This window comes from Leopardus geoffroyi, chromosome A3 (genome assembly GCF_018350155.1).
Source record: "Leopardus geoffroyi isolate Oge1 chromosome A3, O.geoffroyi_Oge1_pat1.0, whole genome shotgun sequence".
NCBI lineage: Eukaryota > Metazoa > Chordata > Mammalia > Carnivora > Felidae > Leopardus > Leopardus geoffroyi.
Genome location: NC_059336.1, coordinates 90,567,236 through 90,590,306, shown reverse-complemented (window position 1 = coordinate 90,590,306; position 23,071 = coordinate 90,567,236). Strand labels below are relative to the sequence as shown.

Below are 23,071 nucleotides of genomic sequence, written 5' to 3'. Positions count from 1 at the left end.
ACACCCTTGTTCTGCTGTTCCAAATCCCACCCCTACCCTTTCCCTTCACTGTCCTTCTGAGGCCATTTTCTCCATGAAGTGTTTCTTTAACACACAGGGCCTAAGCTAGGGCCTGGGCCCTCCCTGACAAGCAACGATCATTTGTGAAATGAGTCAGTCCTCCAAACACATATGATTTTTTCCTTACTGAAACCCTCCTTCCCTTTGTGCTTTTTTTTATGGGGCCTTGCACTTTTCTGCTTGTGCTTTTGTCTAATTTCTGATGTGCTAGAGACTCCATGAGGCTGGACACTGTACCTTCTGGGCCAGGGTATCCTGAAGTGCCCAAGATGGAGGGGTCCCCTGGCTTGTTGTTCTTTCAGAGCTAAAACCAGGAAAGTGTCAGACAAACCAAGCTGAATCTGTTATCCTAGTCTTGCTAGTCTTTGATTCCATGGATTGTGGAAAGAAACTAGGATGTAGGGTTAATATTATGGCTCAGACATGGTCTCCAAAACATATGCCCATATGTCTGCTACATGTGTGGCTTTTCCATTGGGGGAAACCTCAGTGAGCTGGGAATAGAGGGAGGACTTTATACCAGAAGATAAAATTCCTATCTGAAAGAGAAGGTAAACCCTGAAATATGGGTCTGAAGACCTTCAGTAAATCTACAATAGGGCCTGAGTAAGAAGAGGGGTGGAGTTCATTTTTTAATGGAGCTTCCAACCCCGGCTCTTCCTCCTACATCTATGAGTCCATGGGCTCATACTATTACACTCTCTGAGTGTATATCTGCATATCTTCCATATCTGCAAGATTTCATCTGGGGATGAAAATCCTTACCTGGCAGGACTATTGAGAGTTAAATAAGGGAAGGTGTATGTGTCACCAGGCCCAACACTTGGTGTCTAGAGATGCCTAAGCACTGGAGATTTCAGCATGCTCCTTTTCCTCACCCCTCCTGTGTGCTAACCCTCCAACCCCGTGTGCCCACAACCCAGCCCTGTGTGCCCCCACCCAAACCCTGTGTACCCCCACCCCCACCCTATGTACCCACACCCAACCCTATGTGCCCACATCCCAACCCTGTGTACTCATACCCCAATCCTGTGTACACACCCCCCCAACCCACACCCCCAACACCGTGTGCTCACTGCTGTGTGCCCACACCACAACCCTGTATCCCCCCCCCACACACACTGTGTGCCCATACCCCCCAACCCTGTGTGCTCATACCCCCCAACCCTGGGTGTCTACACCCCAACCCTATGTACACACACCCCCTAATGCTGTGTGCTCACTGCCCAACCCTGTGCCCACACCCCAACACTGTGTGCCCACACCCTAACCCTGTGTACACACCCCAATACCATATGTTCATACCCCCCCGACCCTGTGTGCCCACCCCCAACCCTGTGTGCCAGCACCCCAACCCTGTGTACACACACCCCCAACGCTGTGTGCCCACACCCTAACCCTGTGTACACACCCCAATACCGTATGCTCACACCCCCCGACCCTGTGTGCCCACCCCCAACCCTGTGTGCCAGCACCCCAACCCTGTGTATACCCCCAACACTATGTGCCTGCACCCCAACCTTGTGTACACACCCACCAACCCTGTGTGCCTGCACCCCAACCATGTGTACACAAACCACCAACTCTGTGTGCCTGCACCCCCCAATACTGTATGCCCACATCCCCATTGCTGTGTGCCCACACCCAACAACCCTGTGTACACACCCCCAAGCCCTGTGTTCACACCCCCAACCCTGGATGCCCACACCCCCAACCTGCTGTGTCTGTATCTGAACCCTGTGTGCCCACACCCCAACCATGTGTACACACCCCCAACCCTGTGTTCACACCCCTCGACCCTGTGTACACCCCCCCAATCCTCTGTGTCCACACTCCCAACCCTGTGTGCCCACCCTCCAACCCTGTGTGCACACCCGCCCAACCCTGTGTGTCCACACCCTGAACCCTGTATACACACGCCTGCATCCCCCCAACACTGTGTGCCCACCTCCAACCCTGTGTGCCCACATCCCCCAACACTGTGTCCCCATACCCCCCAACCCTGTGTGTCCACCCCTCAACACCATGTGCCCTCACTCCAACACTGTGTCCCTCCCCCACACCATGTGCATGCCCCCACTACCGCTTCTTTTCCCTCACTTCCCACTCACTGTCTTGTCCTCTTCCCACTGATTGCTCCCTCAGTATATCTTTCCTACTTACAAAGCAGTTAAAATGAGGGCAAAAATCAGCACAAAACAGAAAATCACAAAGTACACCTTTTTCTTGTAAGGTTTGATTTGCTCAAATGCCTTCTTCATTTCTCTTGTTCATATCCTTCTCTGAAGAGTCAGGAATTGGGGTTTGCAGAGCTGGAGGGGCTGTGGGATATGGAACGTTCTCCTTAGCTTCAGGCCTCTGAAGAGAAGAGGCAAAAGATCTGCCATTTTCCCAGAGGATTATCTCTTTTAGAGGAGCTGATTCTCTTGGGGTAAATGCCTGAGCAGGCTCATTGTGCTTGGGCAAGCTAAACCGTCAACAATAAACCTCCCTAGGACACGCTGATTAGATAAACCAATAAGAATTACAGAAAACACAGACATTAGATTAAAAAACTTAAAATGAGTGTTACTTTTATAGTGTCTGTGAATAGACAAAGACTTTTGTTCTAAAATAGTTAGTTTGTGAGGCAATAGAGGAGGGACTATGTTAGTAGCAGAGGCAGAAAGAAGGAGAGGTGGGTGGGTTCCAACTGCAAGGCCAACCCTAAAGGATTGGATTCAAGGGCCCCAGAGCAACAGGCCAGTGCACCTGGGTGAGTAGAGTGGATTTTAAATATATGGAGTTAACAGCTTGACTGTAGGTTCTGGTTTTGGGATGTGAATGAATGAACCCAGTAGAATAGGCAGGAATCTCCAAGCCCACAGAAGGTCAAGTGAGAATTTTGCTGCTTTTTGCTAAAGGCCTGTGCAAGATTTAGAGAGCAAAGATAAGGAACAGCCTGATGTTCAAATTAATTTTTAACTATTTCAACATAGCGAAAGACAAGTCAGATAATGACCAGGTTGTCCTGTGGTAGTGCTGCTATTCTGTGTTCCCCTGTCCCCACCTTTGGAGAGGGGAGCATCCATGCGTGTGTGCATGTGTGTGTGGTCAGACCTGCACTGAGGGGCTGAGATCTAGATCTAGTCATATCCTCTGCATGGAGCTCTAACTACCCTTCTCAAATCCATGCTTTTCAGCCATGGAAGTCACAATGGTTGGTCCTGTGTTTACTTCAAGCTTCTTCCAATTCAATAAGAGTTATTTTCAGCATCTTCTTGGAGGTTCCTAAGAGTCCAGGAAACATGAGACTTGTATAAAAATCCCCACATCAACTAAGCGTTCCCACCCGAAGGAGGCATCCTTTGCCAAGGATCTGCTTCTTGGGCTCTAGGGAATTAGAGGCAGGTGATAAATGAGAAACCAGGGAGCCGGTCCTCATCTGTCTTCCTAGATGTAACAGACTGTGCAGTCTTGTAGGACTCCTGGGGATCCATGTGTATCCAAGAAAGGGTCACCCAGCCCTTGATGAAATCCTAACTTAGAAATCTTGAGCCCTTAGCTTTGTGGGCTTCTGTCCCTGAGAAAGGGTATTTTTACTCTACTGGGATTTGGGACTGAGCTGTGAGTTAATGAGCTGAGGAATGTTCTCAGGAACATCCTACAAACCCCACCAACTATGCTCTTTCTCCCCCTAAACTCCCTAGCTTATTTTGGGTTGCTCAGTCTGAGGAGAGCCATCTTTCCCCATCCACTGAAGATGTTCCGTAACTGGCTGTTGCTTGACTGAATGCCTGACCATCCTCCCTTCAGCTAAGTTCATCTCAGGGAGGCAGTAATCAGGCACTTAGACCTCTTAATGGAGATACTCAAATATCTTCTCTTTTACCTCTCTGCTCTATGACCATTGATGGAGGCCATGCCAACAAAAGAGATAACTCAGGATGAGTGAGGTGGTCACATGAAATGGATGGCAGAGTGTATTCTCCAATGTTACCATCCCCAAACCAGAATCAGCTGGTCTTTGGTTTCCTTTTCATAACCTTCATCTGTAGAAAATTTTGTTTCTTGAGCTACTTGAGATCTACTACTTCCTTATTTAAAGAGTTGGGCTCTGTGCTTCTTCAGCTAATTTATTATCTCAGAAGTACATAACTTGGATCATTTTATATAATCTTGGAGACAGGAGTCCTTTAGGATTCCTTACTCAAAAATGAGTTCAGCTCAGTTCCAGGCCTAATGGGGCACTTGCATTGTTCACTCATGGTATCACAGGGCATGCGCTGGGTCTGATCACACCTTCCTCTTATGTCTTAGCCTTCTCCTTAATTCAGAACAAGAGCAGCCTGAACAGAGAAACAGAACATGATCATCCACACTGACTTCATCTCTGTGCCTTTTACTCTAAGTCTGGGTAACCCGCAACATCATTTTATATCAGAATTCCTTGAACACAGGCTCTGTCTTTAAGAAGAGTCAATTCAACTCAGCCAGGACTTGTTATTCACCTGCTCTGTGCCAGGCTTGGTGTAAGTACACTAATGGCCTGGTGTGGACTCACTGGGAATAATCCCTCTTGGTCAGCAGTGCAGTCAACAGCCATTTCAGTGCCTACTGTGTACACACAAGGCGCTTTGCTGGGTTGTGGTGGCAATATAAGGATAAATAGCACAGGGGCCCTGCCCTCTGAGAGCTTACGATCTAGTGGGAGATGCAAGATCTATGCATGTTAAGTAACAGTTGAAGATAATATTGTGTAACTGTTCCATTAAATAAGCATGTCTCATGGGGTAAAATCAGAAAGTAACCTAGTTTTTACCTCTTATTGCTCCTTTAATTTATTCTGGGTGGCTAGATCTTGCTCTGCCCCTGGATGAAACTTAGACAAGTCACATGATTGTTCTGGTCACACTTGGTCTCAGTCTCATTTCAGAAATTATAATGTTGATCCCAATGATAATCCACACTTCAATCTCAATTTAAAATTTTTTTTTTTTTTCAACGTTTATTTATTTTTTGGGGGACAGAGAGAGACAGAGCATGAACGGGGGAGGGGCAGAGAGAGAGGGAGACACAGAATCGGAAACAGGCTCCAGGCTCTAAGCCATCAGCCCAGAGCCTGACGCGGGGCTCGAACTCACAGACCGCGAGATCGTGACCTGGCTGAAGTCGGACGCTTAACCGACTGCGCCACCCAGGCGCCCCTCAATCTCAATTTAAAACTGAGGCCTCCATTTGCAGCAATGTGGATGGAACTGGAGGGTAATGCTAAGTGAAATAAGTCAGTCAGAGAAAGATACCATATGTTTTCACTCATATGTGGATCTTGAGAAGCTTAACAGAAGACCATGGGGGAGGGGAAGGGAAAAAAAGAATTACAGAGAGGGAGGGAGGGAAACCATAAGAGACTCTTGGATACTGAGAACAAACTGAGGGTTGATGGGGGTGGGGGCGAGGGGAAAGTGGGTGATGGGCATTGAGGAGGGTGCTTGTTGGGATGAGCACTGGGTGTTTTTGGAAACCAATTTGACAATAAATATATTAAAAATAAATACATACATATACACATACATACCGAGGCCTCTTCCCATCCCAACCTGGTGCTGCTGAAGAAGAGAAGCTTATAGTGGTTGGTGGTCTGGATGGAAAGTCCTGGTTTCTACTTTCCTCACTTATTTCACTATGAGGGTCTGCAAATGCTTGAGGGTTGTTTCCCAGGGAGGGAGAAAAGATGAGAGGAGTAAGAAAATTCTCTCTACTCATGTCTGATATCCAGCCTCACCAGGGTCCTTAGCGGGGATGTGGCAATTCTTTTACACATCCCTGGTCTGACCCCTTGAAGGTCAACCTTTCTACTAACCTCAAAATCCACCCACAAGCTACATACTCCTGCCTCTCACCTCCTTCCTCATGGAGAAAGTCTGTGTGGTCAGGTGGGAATTACCTCTTCTTCTGCTCCTGCCCTTCATCTCTTCCCTTCCTGTCTCTTCCCTATCTTGGATGAAGTTGCCCTCTTCCCCTGATCCTACTTTAGCCTTTCACCTCCGCTCTGTATCAGGGATCCCCCAGAAGCCAGTCAGCATGGCAGGTTCACCTGGCATGGTGAAAGACAGGGTTTGGAGACCTGGGTCATTTTCCAGATAGGGCTTATTCTTTGTGGTGGCCCATACAGTACAACTCCTTCTAATCTATTTCTATATCTAACAGAACTCTAATCAAAGTAAAAAAAGGACTATTTAATTTTTTAGTGTTTGTTTATTTTTGAGAGAGAGTGAGAGAGAGCACGAGCCAGGGAAGGGCAGAGAGAGAGGGGGGACAGAAGATGTGAAGCAGGCTTTGTGCTGACAGCAGAGAACATGATGTGGGGCTCAAACCCATGAACCATGAGATCATGACCTGAGCCGAAGTCAGATGCTTAACCGACTACTGAGCCACCCGGGTACCCCTAAAAAGGGACTATTTAAAATTTTTTTTTTTCAACGTTTGTTTATTTTTGGGACAGAGAGAGACAGAGCATGAACGGGGGAGGGGCAGAGAGAGAGGGAGACACAGAATCGGAAACAGGCTCCAGGCTCCGAGCCATCAGCCCAGAGCCTGACGCGGGGCTCGAACTCACGGACCGCGAGATCGTGACCTGGCTGAAGTCGGACGCTTAACCGACTGTGCCACCCAGGCGCCCCTATGAAACCTTTTAATATTTGAAGATCCGAAAGGTAAAAAAATGGTATTTCACTGTGACTGCCACTCTAGTTTGCTTCTTTTTTAAAAAATAAGGTTGAGCATCCTTTCAAATGTTTAAAGACCACTTGTTTTATAAATGAGGTTTTAAAAACTTGACAAAATGGAGCCACTTGGGTGGTTCAGTCAGTTAAGCACTGGACTTTGGCTCAGGTCATGATCTCACAGTTAATTCATGAGTTTGAGCCCCACATCAGACTCTGTGCTGTCAGTGCAGAGCCTTCTTGGGATTCTCCCTCTCTTTTCCCTCTCTCTCTCTCTCTCTGTAAGTAAATAGACTTAAAAAAAATCTTGACAAGTGATTCCACAGTTTATCTAGAAGAATCTGTGGGCAAGGTAGCCTGGGTTCCTTAAAATTTCCATTTCCCTCTGTATTTTTCTGAATAGGTATAATCACAATATTATAATATAATCACAAGATTATATTATATAATCACAATAATTATTATATAATCACAAGAATATGTTATAATCACAATATTATATAATATAATCACAAGGTTCAAAATTTAATAGGAGTAAAATGGTATAGAGTAGACAACCCTCCTTACAAGTCTCTTACTAGCTGCCCAGTTCCTATCCCTAAATGCAATCTGGGTCCTATTTCTTGTCTCCTCCTATGGACATAACGTGGGCCATGCTGTTACCCTGAGCTGTTTCGTGTCTGAAATACTAAGTTCCAACATCCACTCCAATCCCACCAGTGTCCTCTTAACTCCACACAGTACCTGACCTACAACCTCACCAAGACTCCTCTTGTGAGGCATCATCTGCCCCTTCCTTTCGCATCCAGGTGAGATTCTCTGCCCCTCTGGAGCTTCACTTTATTGCCCACTGGCCTCTAGTCCCCCCAGCCTGGAAGTCTTTTCTGTTTCACATCACCTAGCTGACAGTTGCTCATCCACAGGATTGCTTGAATTTTAAAATCTTAACAGAGTAACCACGTAACTGATTGCCCAAACCGGAATCCTTTTTGAGAATGAAAGGGGGGCACTGCTAACAATGAAGCCAAGACAAGTGGGCAGATGGTGACTGTCCAAGGCAAATTGGGATGCCAGTTTCAACCCTAGTTTTAAGGACAATCACATTTAATTTCAGGGCAGAGATGAATGTGCTGAGTCCAACAAATGAATACATTGCTGGCTTTGTCCACTGCCCAAGATTCTCCTCCAAATTGAAAACATTTTTAATAGCACATTTCTCCAAATCTATCCTTTGTAATATCAGTTTCAGCCCCTAAACTGAAGTGTATTAGACACAGTTTATTTTCTAACATTCTTCGCATATATCTTGAGCCCCCATTTAAAAAAAGGTGCTGACACTTAAATTTCTGTTGGTTCCAGTTTCCCTTTTGGGGTTGGAGTGGGGTGGGGTGCTGGACTCTGAGGGAACTACTTAGGCCCCTACAATTGATGTCATCTGTCCTTGTCCCATCTAGTCCTAAACCCGTCCCCCAGGCCAGTTTAGCCATTTACCGGCTGTGTAAACTCAGACAAATTACTTTATCCTCTCAGAGCTTAAATTTCCTTATCTGTAAATGAGGGTAACAGTAGTTCATGTTAATTAAGTGCTTAGCACTTGACAGGCACTGTTCCAAATTACTTCATTTGATCCTAAGCCTAAATTCATGAGATACATACTGTTATTCCCATTTTACTGATGAGGAAACCAAATCTCAGGGTTATAACTATCCTGCCCAAAGTCATGTGATCTCCTGCTGTTAACCACTGCCCAACCCTTTCTTTCATAAACAGTAATGATCACATAGGGTTATTGGAGGATTAACTGAGGTAATTTTGTAAAGTTCTCAGCCCCAATCCTGGCACATAGTAAAAGCTTAATAAATTCTAAGCTAATGTTTTAACCATGATTTTTTGGTTGTTTTCATCCAAAATGCCATTGGAATTGTATTTAAAAGATATATAAATTTGGAGCACCTGGGTGGCTCAGTTGGTTAAGGGTCTGACTTCTGATTTTGGCTCAGGTCATGATTTCAGAGTTCGGTTCATGAGATTGAGTCTCACATCAGGCTCTGCACTGACAGCATGGAACCTGCTTGGGATTCTCTCTCGCTCTCTCTCTCTCTCTCTCTCTCTCTCTGCCCCTCCCTTGCTTGCATTCACTCCCTCTCTCAAAAGAAATAAATAAACATTTTTTAAAAATGTATATAAATTTATGAATATTTAACATGTTTGCCCTATTCGGTTTTCCCATTCTGAAATATGTTACCTTATTTTATGTTTCTTAGCAAAATTTTATCATGCATTCTCCTATAAGACATGCATTTCTAGGCAAGTTTATTTCTAGATGTTTTAGGAGTTTTGTCACTATTGAAAATGAAATCTTTCCATCAGACAGTATGGGTGTGCCCAGATTCTTGTTAATGAATCACCCCCCAGGGGCCCTGAGAGGAGTGGCTTTCCCTCTCATTTTAGGCTGACAACGTGAAGGCCACTTGACCCACATGGTGACACACAGTCCGACAGGGAATGAGGCACAGGCTGAAGAACGGCTTTCCGTGGGGGCTTAGGTTGGCTGACAGATCACTGTCCTCTGTCTCCAGAAGTACAGCCTGGGGGAAGGGAGAAGTGGTTTTGCTCTGGGTCTCTCCTGGAGTCTGAGGGATGAATTCCCAGGTACCTGCCTTTCCTCTGTGGCCTCAGTGATTCCTAATTGAGTTTGTCAAATGATGGCTCCCACGGCAGCTTTGTCAAGGGCCAAGCTTGCCACCTTGGGAGTGTGGCTTGCTTGAGAAAAGGGATTGCTCATTTTTCTATGGTGAGTAAGTCATCTGTGGAGTCCCTAACAGTCCTCTTTGGCCAGCCTTCACCCAGAGCCTTCAGAGGGCAGCAGAGAGCAGATGCAGAGGTTCCTGGCCTGCAGAGGGATTTTGGTTCCCAGGGAAGTAACAATGACTGCTCCGTTCCTGCAAATGGCCAGGAATACCACTCCCCACCTCCTCAGAATAGGCATATTGTGAACTTCCTGGGAATGTACTAATTATTACTGGTTGATACTAAGTATGTTCTGTGGGCCAGACACTGACCTAAGATTTTATATATATATATAAATATTATATATATATATATATATATATATATATATATATATATATATATTTAGTCAGTTCTCATAACAACCACTGAGGTAGATACAATTAATATTTCCATTTTTCAGTTGAGGAAATTGAAGGGAAAAAATAGGCAACTTGCTCAACATCCCATAGTTTGTGGAGCCAGGATTCGAACCAACCATCTATAAGCTATTATGGGTGTCAGGGATGCCTCAGTGAACAAGACAAAGTCCCTGCCATGTTAGAGGATAGACAATAATGAATGAATAAACAAACATATAATGTGGTTTTGGATAGAAATTCCATATGGACCAATAAGGCAGAGTTAAAGAAAGGGGTGTTTTAGATAGGCTGGTCAGGAAGGACCTTCCTGGGTAGATAACATTTGACCAGAAAGCTGAATACACGAGAGAGCTGAAGGTTGGGGAAACAGTAAATGCAAAGGTCCTGAGGTGGGAATGAGCTTAGGATGTTAGAGGAACAGCAGGATGTGCAGTGTGTTTGGTGCAGAGTGAGCTGAGGTCTGTGCTGTTGCTGGCCAAGGCCACAGCAGTGATGGGAGGTAGATGGAGATGAAGTAGGGAGAGAACCCATCCATTGTATAGCCTGAGCCTGGCTTCCTCAGGCTTCTTAGTTTCCCTGTAAGCGATCTCTCATCTTTTTTTTTTTTTGCCTTCCTGACTACAGTATTGACATCCCACAGTATGTTCCCTCCTCACCCTGGATACAGTTCAAAAGCAGCTAAAGTGGACAAGAATCTGGGGCAGCCAGTCTTGTACCACCCACCAAAGCTTCACACAAACAATCTGAGAGAAAAAAATCTCACATACTGGCATGAGGCTTGCCTAGCTTGTGGAAAGCCTCTTGTGGGTCCCCAAATAACTCCTTACTCCCACCAACACAAGGGTAGGAAGCTCGCTTTTCCTTCATGAGACTTCACCCCCTATGCCAGCACCCTATGTCAAACCTGCCTACACCCTACTATATGTGAAACCCAGGTGGGGTTCAGATGGCATATAGCCAGAAGGTGGAAGGGAATCTTTGCCTCTAAATTAACCACCCCTGTCTGCTGGGTTTCTAAAGGAAAGGGAGACCCAGAGGTCAAAAGCTGCAAATTACTAAGAATCTTTGCCCTTCCTCCCTCCCTCATAAGCATCCTGGTGATTGAGGTGGGCCCATGTGAAGTGTTCTTTTGGCCTGGGTCACAGGCATCCTGGTTTCTAGAACCAGAGGGGGCTGAACAGTCTAATCCAGGATTTCTCAACCTTGGCACTATTGACAGTTTGGGCCAGCTCATTGTTTGTTGTGGAGGTGTCTTGTACATTGTAGGATGTTAGCAGCATCCCTTGCCTGTACCCACTAGAGGCCAGTAGAGCTCTCATCCCAGTGTTATGTTACAACCAGAAATGTCTCCAGACATTGCCAAATGTTCCCGGGGGTGATGGGACACCTCTGACTAAGAACCCACTGGGTTCAATCTCTTCCCTTTCTCCTAAGCCAATGCATGGGTCTCAGCTATTACCTCTCTGGTGGTGAGGGAGGACTGAAAACCCTCAAGTATTTGTCTCAATGCTTAATGCCAGCTGGGCAAACCAGTCCTCTTGGCAGAGGCCAGAGGTAAGGAAGAGGAGAGAAATGGGATGGCCAGATCTTCTTTCAACATTTTTCACTCACAAAACTGAACCATGGGGAAGGGCAGGGGTCCAGATGGCTATAGGTACCACTGGACTAGGTCTCTCTCTCTCTCTCTCTCTCCATTTGGTCTCCTTAGTGTCTCTCTCTCTCTCTGTCTCTCTCTGTCTCTGTCTCTTTCTCTCTCTCTGTCTCTGTCTCTCTCTCTGTCTCTCTCTGTCTCTCTCTCTGTCACACACACACACACACACACACACACACACACACACACACTTCTACCACTCTGTGTCTTGGCTCTGTTCTCTCTCCCTGAAGACAGGCTTTCTCCAAAGATAAAAGAGAGCTCAGTGCAGGAGAAGAAGGGTAGCAGGTGGGTTGACAAAGACCAAAAGATTGGCAGGACAGGAACAAGAGATTTTGGGTATCAATGAGGTAAGAGTGAAGTCATTCATCATGGGGTCCAGGTCAGAGTGGGGGTAAATGAAGCCATGCACAGCTGGTGGAAGGGGAGAAGAGGAAGATGTGTGGAGACTAGAGGTCTTCATCAGGTTGAAAAGCAGAAAGGAAGAGAGGCGGAGATTGGAGCTGTCTGCTAAGAGTCTCAATCTTCTGCCCAGCCTCACGAATATTTGTTCTGCTTCAGAGACAGGCTTGTAGCATCACAGGATGATAGAGCTTGAAGGAAATTTAGGGACCCTTTAGTCCAATCAGCTCCATGGAGGCTCTTTCATTAGTTCATCAGCATTGGAATTTGAGAATGATACTTGTTTACAATCTTTCCCTCTATGCTTGGCATCAAATGAGAAATAAGATATAGAAGTCACATAGGTACAAATCAAAATAACTTTGTAACAAGTAAAGCTGATTAAAGAATTTGGTTTAGAATGTACAACCACAGTCACACTTCCCAATTTTCCCCCCAGAATGAAACCTGTCTACCCAGCACTGGAAGACTCCCTACTCCACAGTGAGAATCTGCACTGGACGTTTCCTGTGAAGAGAGGAGGAGAGGAGCACAGCCTGGCCTTGCTCTGAAGCAGGCAGTTCTCAGAAGGATCTGAGTCATGGCACAAACCCATTCATTCTCCCAATCGCCGCCTCTAGGTAAGACTGAGTAGGAGGCAGAGAGGTAAGTGAAAAGGGCCCTTAGCAAGACTTCGGAAAGGACAGAAGCTACTACTTTATAAGGAAAGGTACGGGGCTTAGAGGGAGATGGAGGGGTTCCCCTAACAAGATATCATGTCTTAAGTGCAAACTCGGCTTCGAGAAAACTGGAGCCCAGAGAGGTGAGGTGATTATCTTAAGACTACACAGCTTTGGGGACAGAAGGAGGTTCTTCAGACTTCTCATGCCAAGGCCTTACCGTTTCACGCTTGTAATTGCAGCAGGTCCGCTTCATCCAGCGTCCTCCGCGTAATAGTCAGTAACAAGAATCTCCTGCTCTACCATTCAGAAGCCTTCTTGCCCCTTTCTCCGTCACCACCACTCCCTCCACCACCTCCATCTACCCCTCATCACCTGCATCTACACCTCTACGACCTCCATGGGCATCTCATCACCTCCATCCTCGCCTCCACCACCTCCATTTATGCCCAAACCATACTGCCAGTTCCACCATTCCACCTACCGTTTCTCTCTTTACCATTTCCACCATCATTACTACCATCCCCTTTTTGGTTAGCAGGAAGCCAGCACAGACCACTTGGGTGGAGAGGCAGAGGTGAGCTAGAAGGCTACCCACGTGGCTGTGGTCTTGAGATGTCTTCGGGGTCTTTGAGATCAAATATCTCTTCGGCTTTTGATGTCCCCATTCCCTCCAAAAATGTCATCTTGGAGTGTTTTAAGAAGATTGTGATAGAGATACATAAACATAACTACACACATTTAAACACTTTGACCACAAGTATAAACTGCCACAGTTTCTTCTCATGCCCTAATCTGATAGCTACAGATTTAGGCACCTGCAATGTGATAAGATTCATTACTGGCATCTCAGTAGTCCTCAAAGCTCTAATGACCTGAAGGCTGAAGATATTCAAGTAAGCTGTAATTTGGTGCCAGCCAGCTGGGGTCCCCCCAGTATGTAACACAAAACCAGTATGTAATACAAACCCAGGCCTCTGCAGGCTCCAGGAAGTGCTGCCACCGATCTGTGCAATGGGTGGCCCTGGGCAGGGGTGGGGGTGGGGTGGGGGTGGCTAGATCACCTGTAAATTCTCTTCCAGCTCTAACATCCCTTTGAGACAGAATCCAAAAAGGACATGTGTATAGAAATCATGTAGGGAGATAAACAAGTATTTAAAAACCAGCACTGAAACACAACACTGCCTTAAGAGGATCACTAAGTTAAAATCCAAGAAGAAATTTAGAGCAAAGTTGTCCGCCTATGATTATGGCCAGCTCTGTTTAGACTCTGCACGACCCTGGTATGTCAGCTAAGCAGGCATCAGTCCCTTCCCCTGCAGGAGTGTCCCTTCCCCCACCCTGGTCACATGGCTGACCGCCACTGAGCCCCACAAGTCAATCTCCAATGCCCCAAATACTGTGCAGCCTGGAAATCACAGAGCGTCCCTCTTGCCACCTAACAGCAACAGAGCAAGTGACTCTGGTCTTCCTGAGATTTGGACCCTGGTTTCCAGTGCTAAGATCGTGAAGGTAAGTTTGCAGCTTGGAGTTTCAGAGATAGTAGACAAGACTAAGCAGATAAGGGAAAATATGCTTTATAATATGAACATAGAGTATTTGAGAGTGAGCTTCACACACACTGAGACAGAGAATACCATGAAAGCTGAATAAATCATCCAAATGAGCATTGTATATTTGCCTTTTCTTTAAAAAATTATACTGTATTAGTCACCCTGGTGCCTTGATTTCACTCCAAATTAACCAAAATGACATGAAGAGTCACTCTCTCTTCACACCATGGTGACTTAGTTCATTGTTGTTCTCATCTGATGCAACTGGGAATCTTTTTCTTCCAGGCAATGCAAATTTCTGTTGCCTTTGCCAAATTTACAAGATTGGCTGAAATTTTTATGAAGTAAGCAAAAAGCCTGAGACCCACTTCTTCCCCAGAAAGCTATGGGAAAATAGATTGTATCTGTTGATATAACCTCTCAGGATAGAAAGTAAATAATGGCTAGCCTCTTTCATTACACGTTTCTGTTGTTTGGTTTGGAAACTGTACCTGGTCTTGTTGCTAGTGGTTAGCTTGGGGATACTTTGCTTGTTTTCCCTTCCTCTTCTGGGGCATTCATGGGTGAGGTCTGCAGGGCCCAGAGGCAATGAATAAGCTACCGGTTGGGAGGGTGGCCTTTCTCTAGCTTCTAAGCTTAGTTTTTAAAGCCCAGCATGACCCTGTGTCATTCTTGTCAATTCAGTTCACAAAATAATCTCAGATGAGCCCTCGGGGAGGTCCTTTTTTTGCAACTCTTTGGACTATCAGAAGAGTTCACTGGATATGGATGTTGGGCTGGCCCCTGTTCTTAGATATAATTAGGTCAAATGGTTTAAAAGATGGGATGGTAGGAAAAACTCCCAAAAGACTGACTGGTAAATGTGACACAGTCCTTTTTCTAATTAGTTCCCCCCGCCCCAAGATATGGATGTCTAATCTTGAGGATTTATTGCTATATTTTGCCCCTCTTCCCTAAGAAACTATTTTGTTCTGTTTGTTTTCAGTGTCTAGAACAAATACCTGGAACAAAGGGGATTTGTTGAGTTGAATTGATGTGCCTCTGTGGACAGGGTTAGGGGGTTCGGAGAGGTGGCAGTGTTAAATGTCAGGTGATTCAGTTACCAGAGTTTTGATAGTCAAAATGTATTGCATACCCATGAGGTTGGCTGTATCACCACCTCCTTGCTGCTCTGGATAATAAGGCTGCTTGGGGAGGGACTCTGATTTCTGTTTCCTGGTGTTGCACTCTGGTGCTTAGCCTTGCAGGCTTAGGACATTGATTTTGTCAGTAGGGTTTGCATTCTCAGGGATCCTATATGGGATTCCAGGCTGGTGGCAGGGGCAGTAAAGTGGGAAAGAGAATTTGGTCTGATTCCTCACTGTAAAGCCATACTCACCCCAGGCTCTAAAGATGGATGGGAGAATAATGATGAGTGAGTCATGTTACCCAGTGGAGGGGCTGGTGTAGGAAAAACTGCTGCTACAAGTTCTTTCATTTGCGACATGCCAGGGGCTGGTGTGTAACTAACACAATTCCTTTGGCAACATATTGCGGTGGCCGGTTGTACTGGTTAACATTCTAGGGATGTAAATAACTCAAATGGACTGAAGCTAGCTGAAGAGAAAAGAAGGGTCTATTATAAGGCCTTTGGGAGGTCTTGCAGATGGGAATTCAGCTAGACATCTGGAAAGGCCTAGAACTCAGAAGTTGATGGCCTCTTCCAGACTCCCCTATCTCTCATGTCTTGACTTCTTTCTTTCCTCTCCTACCCCCTCTCTCCCTCCATTTTCTCCCTCCCTTTCTCTTTCCCTGCCTTCCTTCCTTCCTTGGGTTGGGGAATCAAAGAGAAGCGAATTTCAATTATAGCTCCACCATGCCTGGCCCTGTGACACAGGAAAAAAATTACTTAATTCTCTGAATCTCCATTTCTTTATCTGTAAAATGAGGGTGAAAATTATGCACCTCACTGAATTTTAGTCTGGATTAAATGAGATTATGAAAGCATTCAATTAATATGGATTATATAAAATGTGGAGATAGAAATTCTGTTTCAAGGGTTAGGTCACTTTTGGAAATTTTTCTGGTGAGCCATTGCTGCTGCTGATTAGAGTAGTAGTTTATTTAAACACTTTGCATATGGCCAATATGCTGCCTGATTTGTTTCAAATGAATGGTTCCCTTTGAAGATGATCAGGGGTAGCCTGGGTTCTTCTCCTACTTCTGCATACTCCTGGAAAGGAGCTTCTCTCAAGTTGTGAGGAAGTAGGAACCAGCACAGAGGAGGTGGGGAAACAATGGTCTCAACTCGTGCAGAGCTGGGAGACGTGCATCTACTTGAATATGAACTACATTACATCTCCATGCTTCCATAGTTGTGTAAAGTTTTTACCTGCTCACATCCGTATTGCCATTTTGCATTCACTTTTGTTTGGTTTCCAATCTGAGAATCCATAGTACTTCAAATATGAAAGAATATGTTTTTAAACCATGCTGGAAAAGCCTCTTTCATTTGTATTAGTCAGGCCGGTTCAAAATCCACTGACTCTGGGAGTTACAATGTTATCAGTACTTCTGATACTGTTTCTCCACACTTTTCTTGGATGCTTTCCTCCATGTGGCAAGCAAGATAATAGCACCCAAGCTTGTAAGCTTCACAACACCAGCTCCAGAGCCACAGCCAGAGCCAGAGCCAGAACAGTTAGTTTTTGGATGGACCAAGTGGAAATGTCCTGGGAAGAATTATGATTGGCCCAGCGTTGGGCATGGGATCAGCATGCAACCAATCTCTGTGATGGGGGAAAGGGGAGTATTTGATTGGCCAGGCTGGGTCACATGGCCTTTCCTGTTTGTGGTTGGGGAGAGGTGGAATCTTCCCACCTAAAAGATTTGGAGGCAGGTTCTATTTGTTAAAGAGAGAGTATCTGTTACTCATCTTCTCTACTCCTCATGCTATAAGGGTCGAGGAAGATACAAATTCTCAAAAAATCACCAACCAATCACAGCTACCAGTGCGTCCATGCTAAGCTTACCAGTACACAATACCCGGCTTGGATGCAAAGATGTAATCTTGTTATGTATGTGAGGCTCATGTGACGCAAACTCTGTGTATGGTGATTCAGTTTAATAGAAACTATAAATGGGAGTTGTTGTCTTTTTAAACAGTGGTTCTCAAAGTGTGGCCCCGGATCAGCAGCTTCAGCATCAACTTGTTGGAAATGCAAACCTTTAGTCTACACGCCAGATCCACTGAATCAGTAACACTGGGTGGAGCCCAGAAATCTAGGTTTTAACCAGCCTTCCAGGTGACCGATACATGCTTAAGTTTGAGAACTACTGTGAACCACTTTCTTAAAGATTCTTTGTTTTATAGTTCTCCTAAATATTTGAAACATGATTCACTTTGAGCAAACGGACTTAACCATGAATTTTCAGGGGGATACAATTATGGCATGAATGGGGAGTACACATGCCATATTAAGTTATTTGCCTTAAAATATTTAAAATAAAAATAATATATACCCATATTTAAAAAATCAAGTAACACATGTAAGAGATTATAATAAAAAGCAAGAAAAACTCCATTCCAGCTTCTTACACACTCCACTGTTCCACTTCCCAAAGATGATCACTTGGAATTCTTTTAGCTTTTTCTGTTGACTATGCCCGCTAATAATTATACATATGGTTTATATATATGTATCTCCTGCAATTTATCAGAGTTTGATAGTAGCCATCCACAGATGAATATTTAATTATCTTATACCACACCCATCTCTTCTTCATTCTCTCAATGTACATATATCATCGTTTTTAGTTAATTAAAAAATCAGTGTTTATACTCCTATGGCCATGTACCATAATCACATTTTATTTCTTGCAGTTTTAATTTTCTCCTGGTGTTTCCAGTTGCCTTTCTTGGCATTTTCTGTCTTTGTCGCTGTCTTAAATTGTTCCAGATTCTCAAGGAATGTATCAAATGTCTGGCATTTCATCTTTTCCTTGAGTGGCTCCTTCTGAAACCTCATTTTTAGCTCTTCTGAGGACTGACTGGGGCTGTGGCACAGCTGTCATTATTCTTCTGGTTGGACCCCTCTCCTGAATCCCATTGTCTTCCCCTTCTTGGTTCCTGGTGGTAACATACTTAAATAACTTCCCAGGAAGTTATGAGACTGAAGTAAAATGATTTTTTTTTTTTTTTTAATTTTTTTTTTCAACATTTATTTATTTTTGGGACAGAGAGAGACAGAGCATGAACGGGGGAGGGGCAGAGAGAGAGGGAGACACAGATCGGAAACAGGCTCCAGGTTCTGAGCCATCAGCCCAGAGCCTGACGCGGGGCTCGAACTCCCGGACCGCGGACCGCGAGATCGTGACCTGGCTGAAGTCGGACGCCCAACCGACTGCGCCACCCAGGCGCCCCAAAATGATTTTTTTTTTAAACGTTTTATTTATTTTTGAGACAGAGAGAGAGAGAGAGAGAGCGTGAACGGGGGAGGGGCAGAGAGAGAGGGAGACACAGAATCTGAAGCAGACTCCAGGCTCTGAGCCATCAGCCCAGAGCCTGACGTGGGGCTTCAACTCATGGACCGTGAGATCGTGACCTGAGCTGAAGTTGGACACTTAACCGACTGAGCCACCCAGGTGCCCCAAAGTAAAATGATTTCTTGCTGAAATCATTGCTGAGTCTGAAAATGTCTTCTACACTCTGTCTTGACTGGCTGAGTAGAGAATGCTAGGTTTGGAAACCATTCTCCCTCAGAATTTTGGATGCGTTGCTCCATCATCTTCAGTTATCCAAGTTGCTGATAAGAAATCTTCTGATTGTCTGATTTTTATTCATTTATAGGTGACCTGTTCCTGTTTCTTTCACTCTAGAAGTTTTTAGGATTTCTTTTTTCTTCACATTCATCTAGTGTTCTAAAATTTCATAATAACATATCAAGGTGTGATATTCTTTAGTCATTCTTTCTGCAAGGTTCTCAGTTGGCCCATTTTATTTGAGACTGTTATGTCATAGTGTTGGGGATTTCTCTTATTTCTTTAAAAAAACTCATTTAATATTTTTAAATAAAATATTTCAAACTTGTAAACATAAGACATTCACATATCACTGTCCAGAATTAACAGATGTTCACATTTTATCATATTTGCATTATATCTCTCTATAGCTATCCAAAATATCAAAGATACAGCTAAAACATCAATATTAAACCTTACCTCTCCCCAGAAGTAACCGGAAGTTAGTGTGTCTCATTCCTCTGCATGATTTTATGCTTTTACTTACAGTGTAGCAATGAACAGTAAAATGTAAAACAATGTTTTCAAGTTTTATATAAATAATGTCATTTTGTTTATATCTCTTTACAACTTCTTTTTAAAAAAATTCCTTATGTTTTTGAGATTTATGAATGTTAGTACACAGGATCTAGTTAATTCATTTGATCTCCCCATAGTATTCCATTATGTATCAGTTAGGAAGGTCTTTAGCTAAAAGTAACATAAAATTTGGCTAGCAATTTATCAACGTTTGTTTATTTTTTTTGGGACAGAGAGAGACAGAGCATGAACGGGGGAGGGGCAGAGAGAGAGGGAGACACAGAATCGGAAACAGGCTCCAGGCTCTGAGCCATCAGCCCAGAGTCCGACGCGGGGCTCGAACTCACGGACCGCGAGATCGTGACCTGGCTGAAGTCGGATGCTTAACCGACTGCGCCACCCAGGCACCCCTTGGCTAGCAATTTAAATATACAAAGTAGATTTTTTTTTCATGTAATAAGAAGCCCAGAGATAAGTGGTCTGGAGCTCAGTGACATTATCAGGAAGGAAGATTTGCTCTAGCCTTCTGCTTTGTCCTCAGCCTGAGCCGTTGCTTTCATACCCATCACATCATTGGTGCAAGAGGGCTCCTTCATGTAGAAGTCTCATGTCTGAGGTCTATGCAGGAAAATGGGGGAGGTAATTGGCCAAATGTGCATTCCAGAGGTGTTTGTTACTTTTTATTAGGAAAATAAAAGCTTTTCTGCAAGCTCTACCCAGTGGATTTTCATTTAAATCTCACTCACTTGATAGGATTACATGACTACTCCTAAGATCAGTTACTGGTCAAAGGCCATATGATCACCATGAGTAATTTAGATAGATCACAATTCATGCCTGGAGTTGGGGAAGGTGTCTACAGCAATGAAGAGCCCTGTGTCTCTACCTGAAAAAAAAAATAGGCAAGACAAGGAGAGGATGGATGTTGGAAAGTGTAGCAGACACTTACACAACCACTCAGTGCCCATTCTCTCTGTTTTCCTTACTAACAGAACCCAATCTTATATGCCCAGTAAATACTGTCCCAGAGTCTTTTGTCCTATGACCCAGGTGTGGTTTTGAGAAACAGAAAAGTATAGTATTTAAACAGGAAGTGGTTTAATTGTTCTCCATATCAAGAAGCCCAAGTGTGGGCTGTCCAGTGCTATGGAATGGCTCAGCGAAGACATTAAGGATTCAAGATCCTTCTCCTTGTATCCATAATTAGCATGTGGCCTTCATTCTCATGATGACAAGATGGCTACTGCACTTCCAGACATCATGTCTATGCTCCAGAAATAGAGGGAAATGGTTTGCCAGATAAAATAGTTTGCCCAAATATTGCTTGGGACATACTTATACTAAAAATTATTGACTGTGTATACAAAATTCATATTTAACTGGGAAAAACTCTATTTGCTAAATCTGACAACACTCTCCAGGAAGGAAAAAGAAGGAAAAATGAAGGGGCTTTCTTCTGCAGAGGCTTCATCCAGGAAGGGAATCTTCCTAGGTTCTTTCTCCTAAATCTCTTTAGATAGAGATTGCTGAGGGGCATCTGGGGGAAGTGATTGTTTTTAGTCAGCTGCACTGCTGCCCTGAATAAAATCAGAGAAGAACGGGGGATGGACATCAGGCATAAGGCTAGCAATGTCCTCTATGTCTTACAACCTCTCTTTACCCTGAAATCTCCTCATCTCTTCAAATAGTTACTTCCAATGTAGGTATTAAAAATATTTAACAACTCATATGGTATTGACACTGACCAATCAGAATGGATACATGACTACTAAGAATGAACACCAGCCACAAACAGCAAGCAGTGTAATACTGCACATTGGTGGAATACCTATCATAGTTTTTGCTTAAATTAATATTCATTTTTATTATGACTGTATAAATATTCTGACATTTGAGTTACATAGTGTTTAGTGATTATTTTTCCTTTCATAACTCTTTATTCATTTTTTAAATGTTTATTTATTTTGAGAGAGGGAGGGAGGGGCAGAGAGAGAGAGGGAGAGGGAGAATCTCAGGTAGGCTCCACACTATCAATGTGTAGCCCAAGGCAGGGCTTGAACTCGTGAATGGTTCATGAGATCATGACCTGAGCCAAAATCAAGTCAGATGCTTAAGTGACTGAGCCACCAGTCACCCCATTGACTCTTTTTTTCTTTTTTTTTAGTTTATTTGCTTATTTTGAGAGAGGTGGGGGGCAGAGGGGGAGGGGGTGTGCACATGCATGCAGGGGAGGGGTAGAGAGAGGAGAGTGAGAATCCTAAGCAGTATTCCAGCTGTCAGTGTGGAGCCTGAGGCAGGCTTGAGTTTACAAACCATGAGATCATGACCTGAGCCGAAATCCAGAGTCCAATGCTTAACTGACTGAGCCACCCAATTGCCCCTTGACTCTTTATTCTTGATAGAATCTCGGTACCCTCTCAAAACAGTGAAACACACCCAGATGATTGTTCCAGGCTTTTCTTGCACAGCCTGTGCAGAGCCTGGTCTAAGATGAACCCATTGCTCTCTGGACTGCTACACAGCTTCTTCCTGGGGCCTCCTGTGCCCATCTTTTGTGGTGGATCCCATTTTCTATATGCCATACTCCTTTCCTAGGTGCTCCTCCATCTTGCTGGAGTTCTTCCTTCAATTGCTTCCTGAAAAGAAGTGCATAAGAAGTAAAATTTTAAGACATTTCTTGTCTAAACATACCCCTTTTCTACCTTCACATTGGATATTTTGGTTAGGACTGGAATACTACTAACAATTTTTTTCTCACTTTTGGAGGCATAACTCCATTGTCTAATAGCTTCCCCCATGTCTGATGCCAGTTCTCATGTCTAATTCTTTGTAGGTGGCTTATTTTCTTCTTCCAGAAGGTTTTAAAGGTCTTCTTTTTGTATGTGATATTCTTACACTTCACGGTGATGTGACTTGGAGTCGATTTTGTTTTAAATTCCTTTTTCTGGGCTCTCAGCAATTTCTTTCAGCCAGGAAATTCAAATCTCATGTCATTTCCTTGATAATTTCCCCTCTATTATTTTTTCTTACCTCTCTTTTGAGAACTTGATATTAGATACCTGGACTGATCCTCTGATTTCCTTGTCTTTTTCCTATTACTTAAAAAATTATTTGTATTTGTGTTCTATTATCTCACATATTTCTTTCACCTTTATGTTCCAACTCTTTTACTGAAAATTTTCTTCTAGCGTATCTTTAATTTTGAAGAGTTCTTTCTTATTCTTTAAAAGTTCCAGGTTTATAGCATTCTACTTTTCTTTTTGTCATGGACACAGTGTCTTTTCTAGTCTACTTGAAGATGTGAATTGTATGCTTTTTAAATACTTCTTTGGCTGTCTACTTTGCTCCTGTTTCCTTGGATTTCCTCTTTTTCTGTTTGTTTTGGTCTCTGTCATTCTGGTGATTCTTGGCTGGCCATCATTCTGGAGTGGAGCTACCAAGCAGCTGTTTGACAAGCTGGAATTATTGAATGATAAACCCAAGATGGTGAGCCCTCACCATTTGTTAGAGATCCCCAAAATGTCAGGATCTGTAAGTCCTCCAGTCTCCCACCTGGAGGGTGTAAGTTTCATTAGTGTTCTAGGAGCCAACT

The 23,071-nt window shown here is 44.1% G+C and overlaps 1 protein-coding gene across 5 annotated transcripts in view; it reads left to right on the top strand.

Annotated features, from left to right (window-relative positions):
* The first annotated feature begins 2,711 nt into the window (after positions 1-2,711).
* SLC4A5 (solute carrier family 4 member 5) overlaps positions 2,712-23,071 on the top strand; it is a 105,577-nt gene continuing 85,217 nt past the window's right edge. For 3 of the 5 annotated variants that reach the window (XM_045446543.1, XM_045446540.1, XM_045446542.1), the window contains exons 1-2: positions 2,713-2,815; positions 12,409-12,589. In XM_045446543.1, coding sequence (XP_045302499.1) covers positions 12,550-12,589 — 40 coding nt within the window. In that variant the 5' untranslated portion in view covers positions 2,713-2,815; positions 12,409-12,549. Of the gene's footprint in view, positions 2,816-12,408; positions 12,590-14,018; positions 14,141-23,071 lie in introns of those variants that run through there. The other 2 variants (XM_045446544.1, XM_045446541.1) reach the window with 2 other exon arrangements.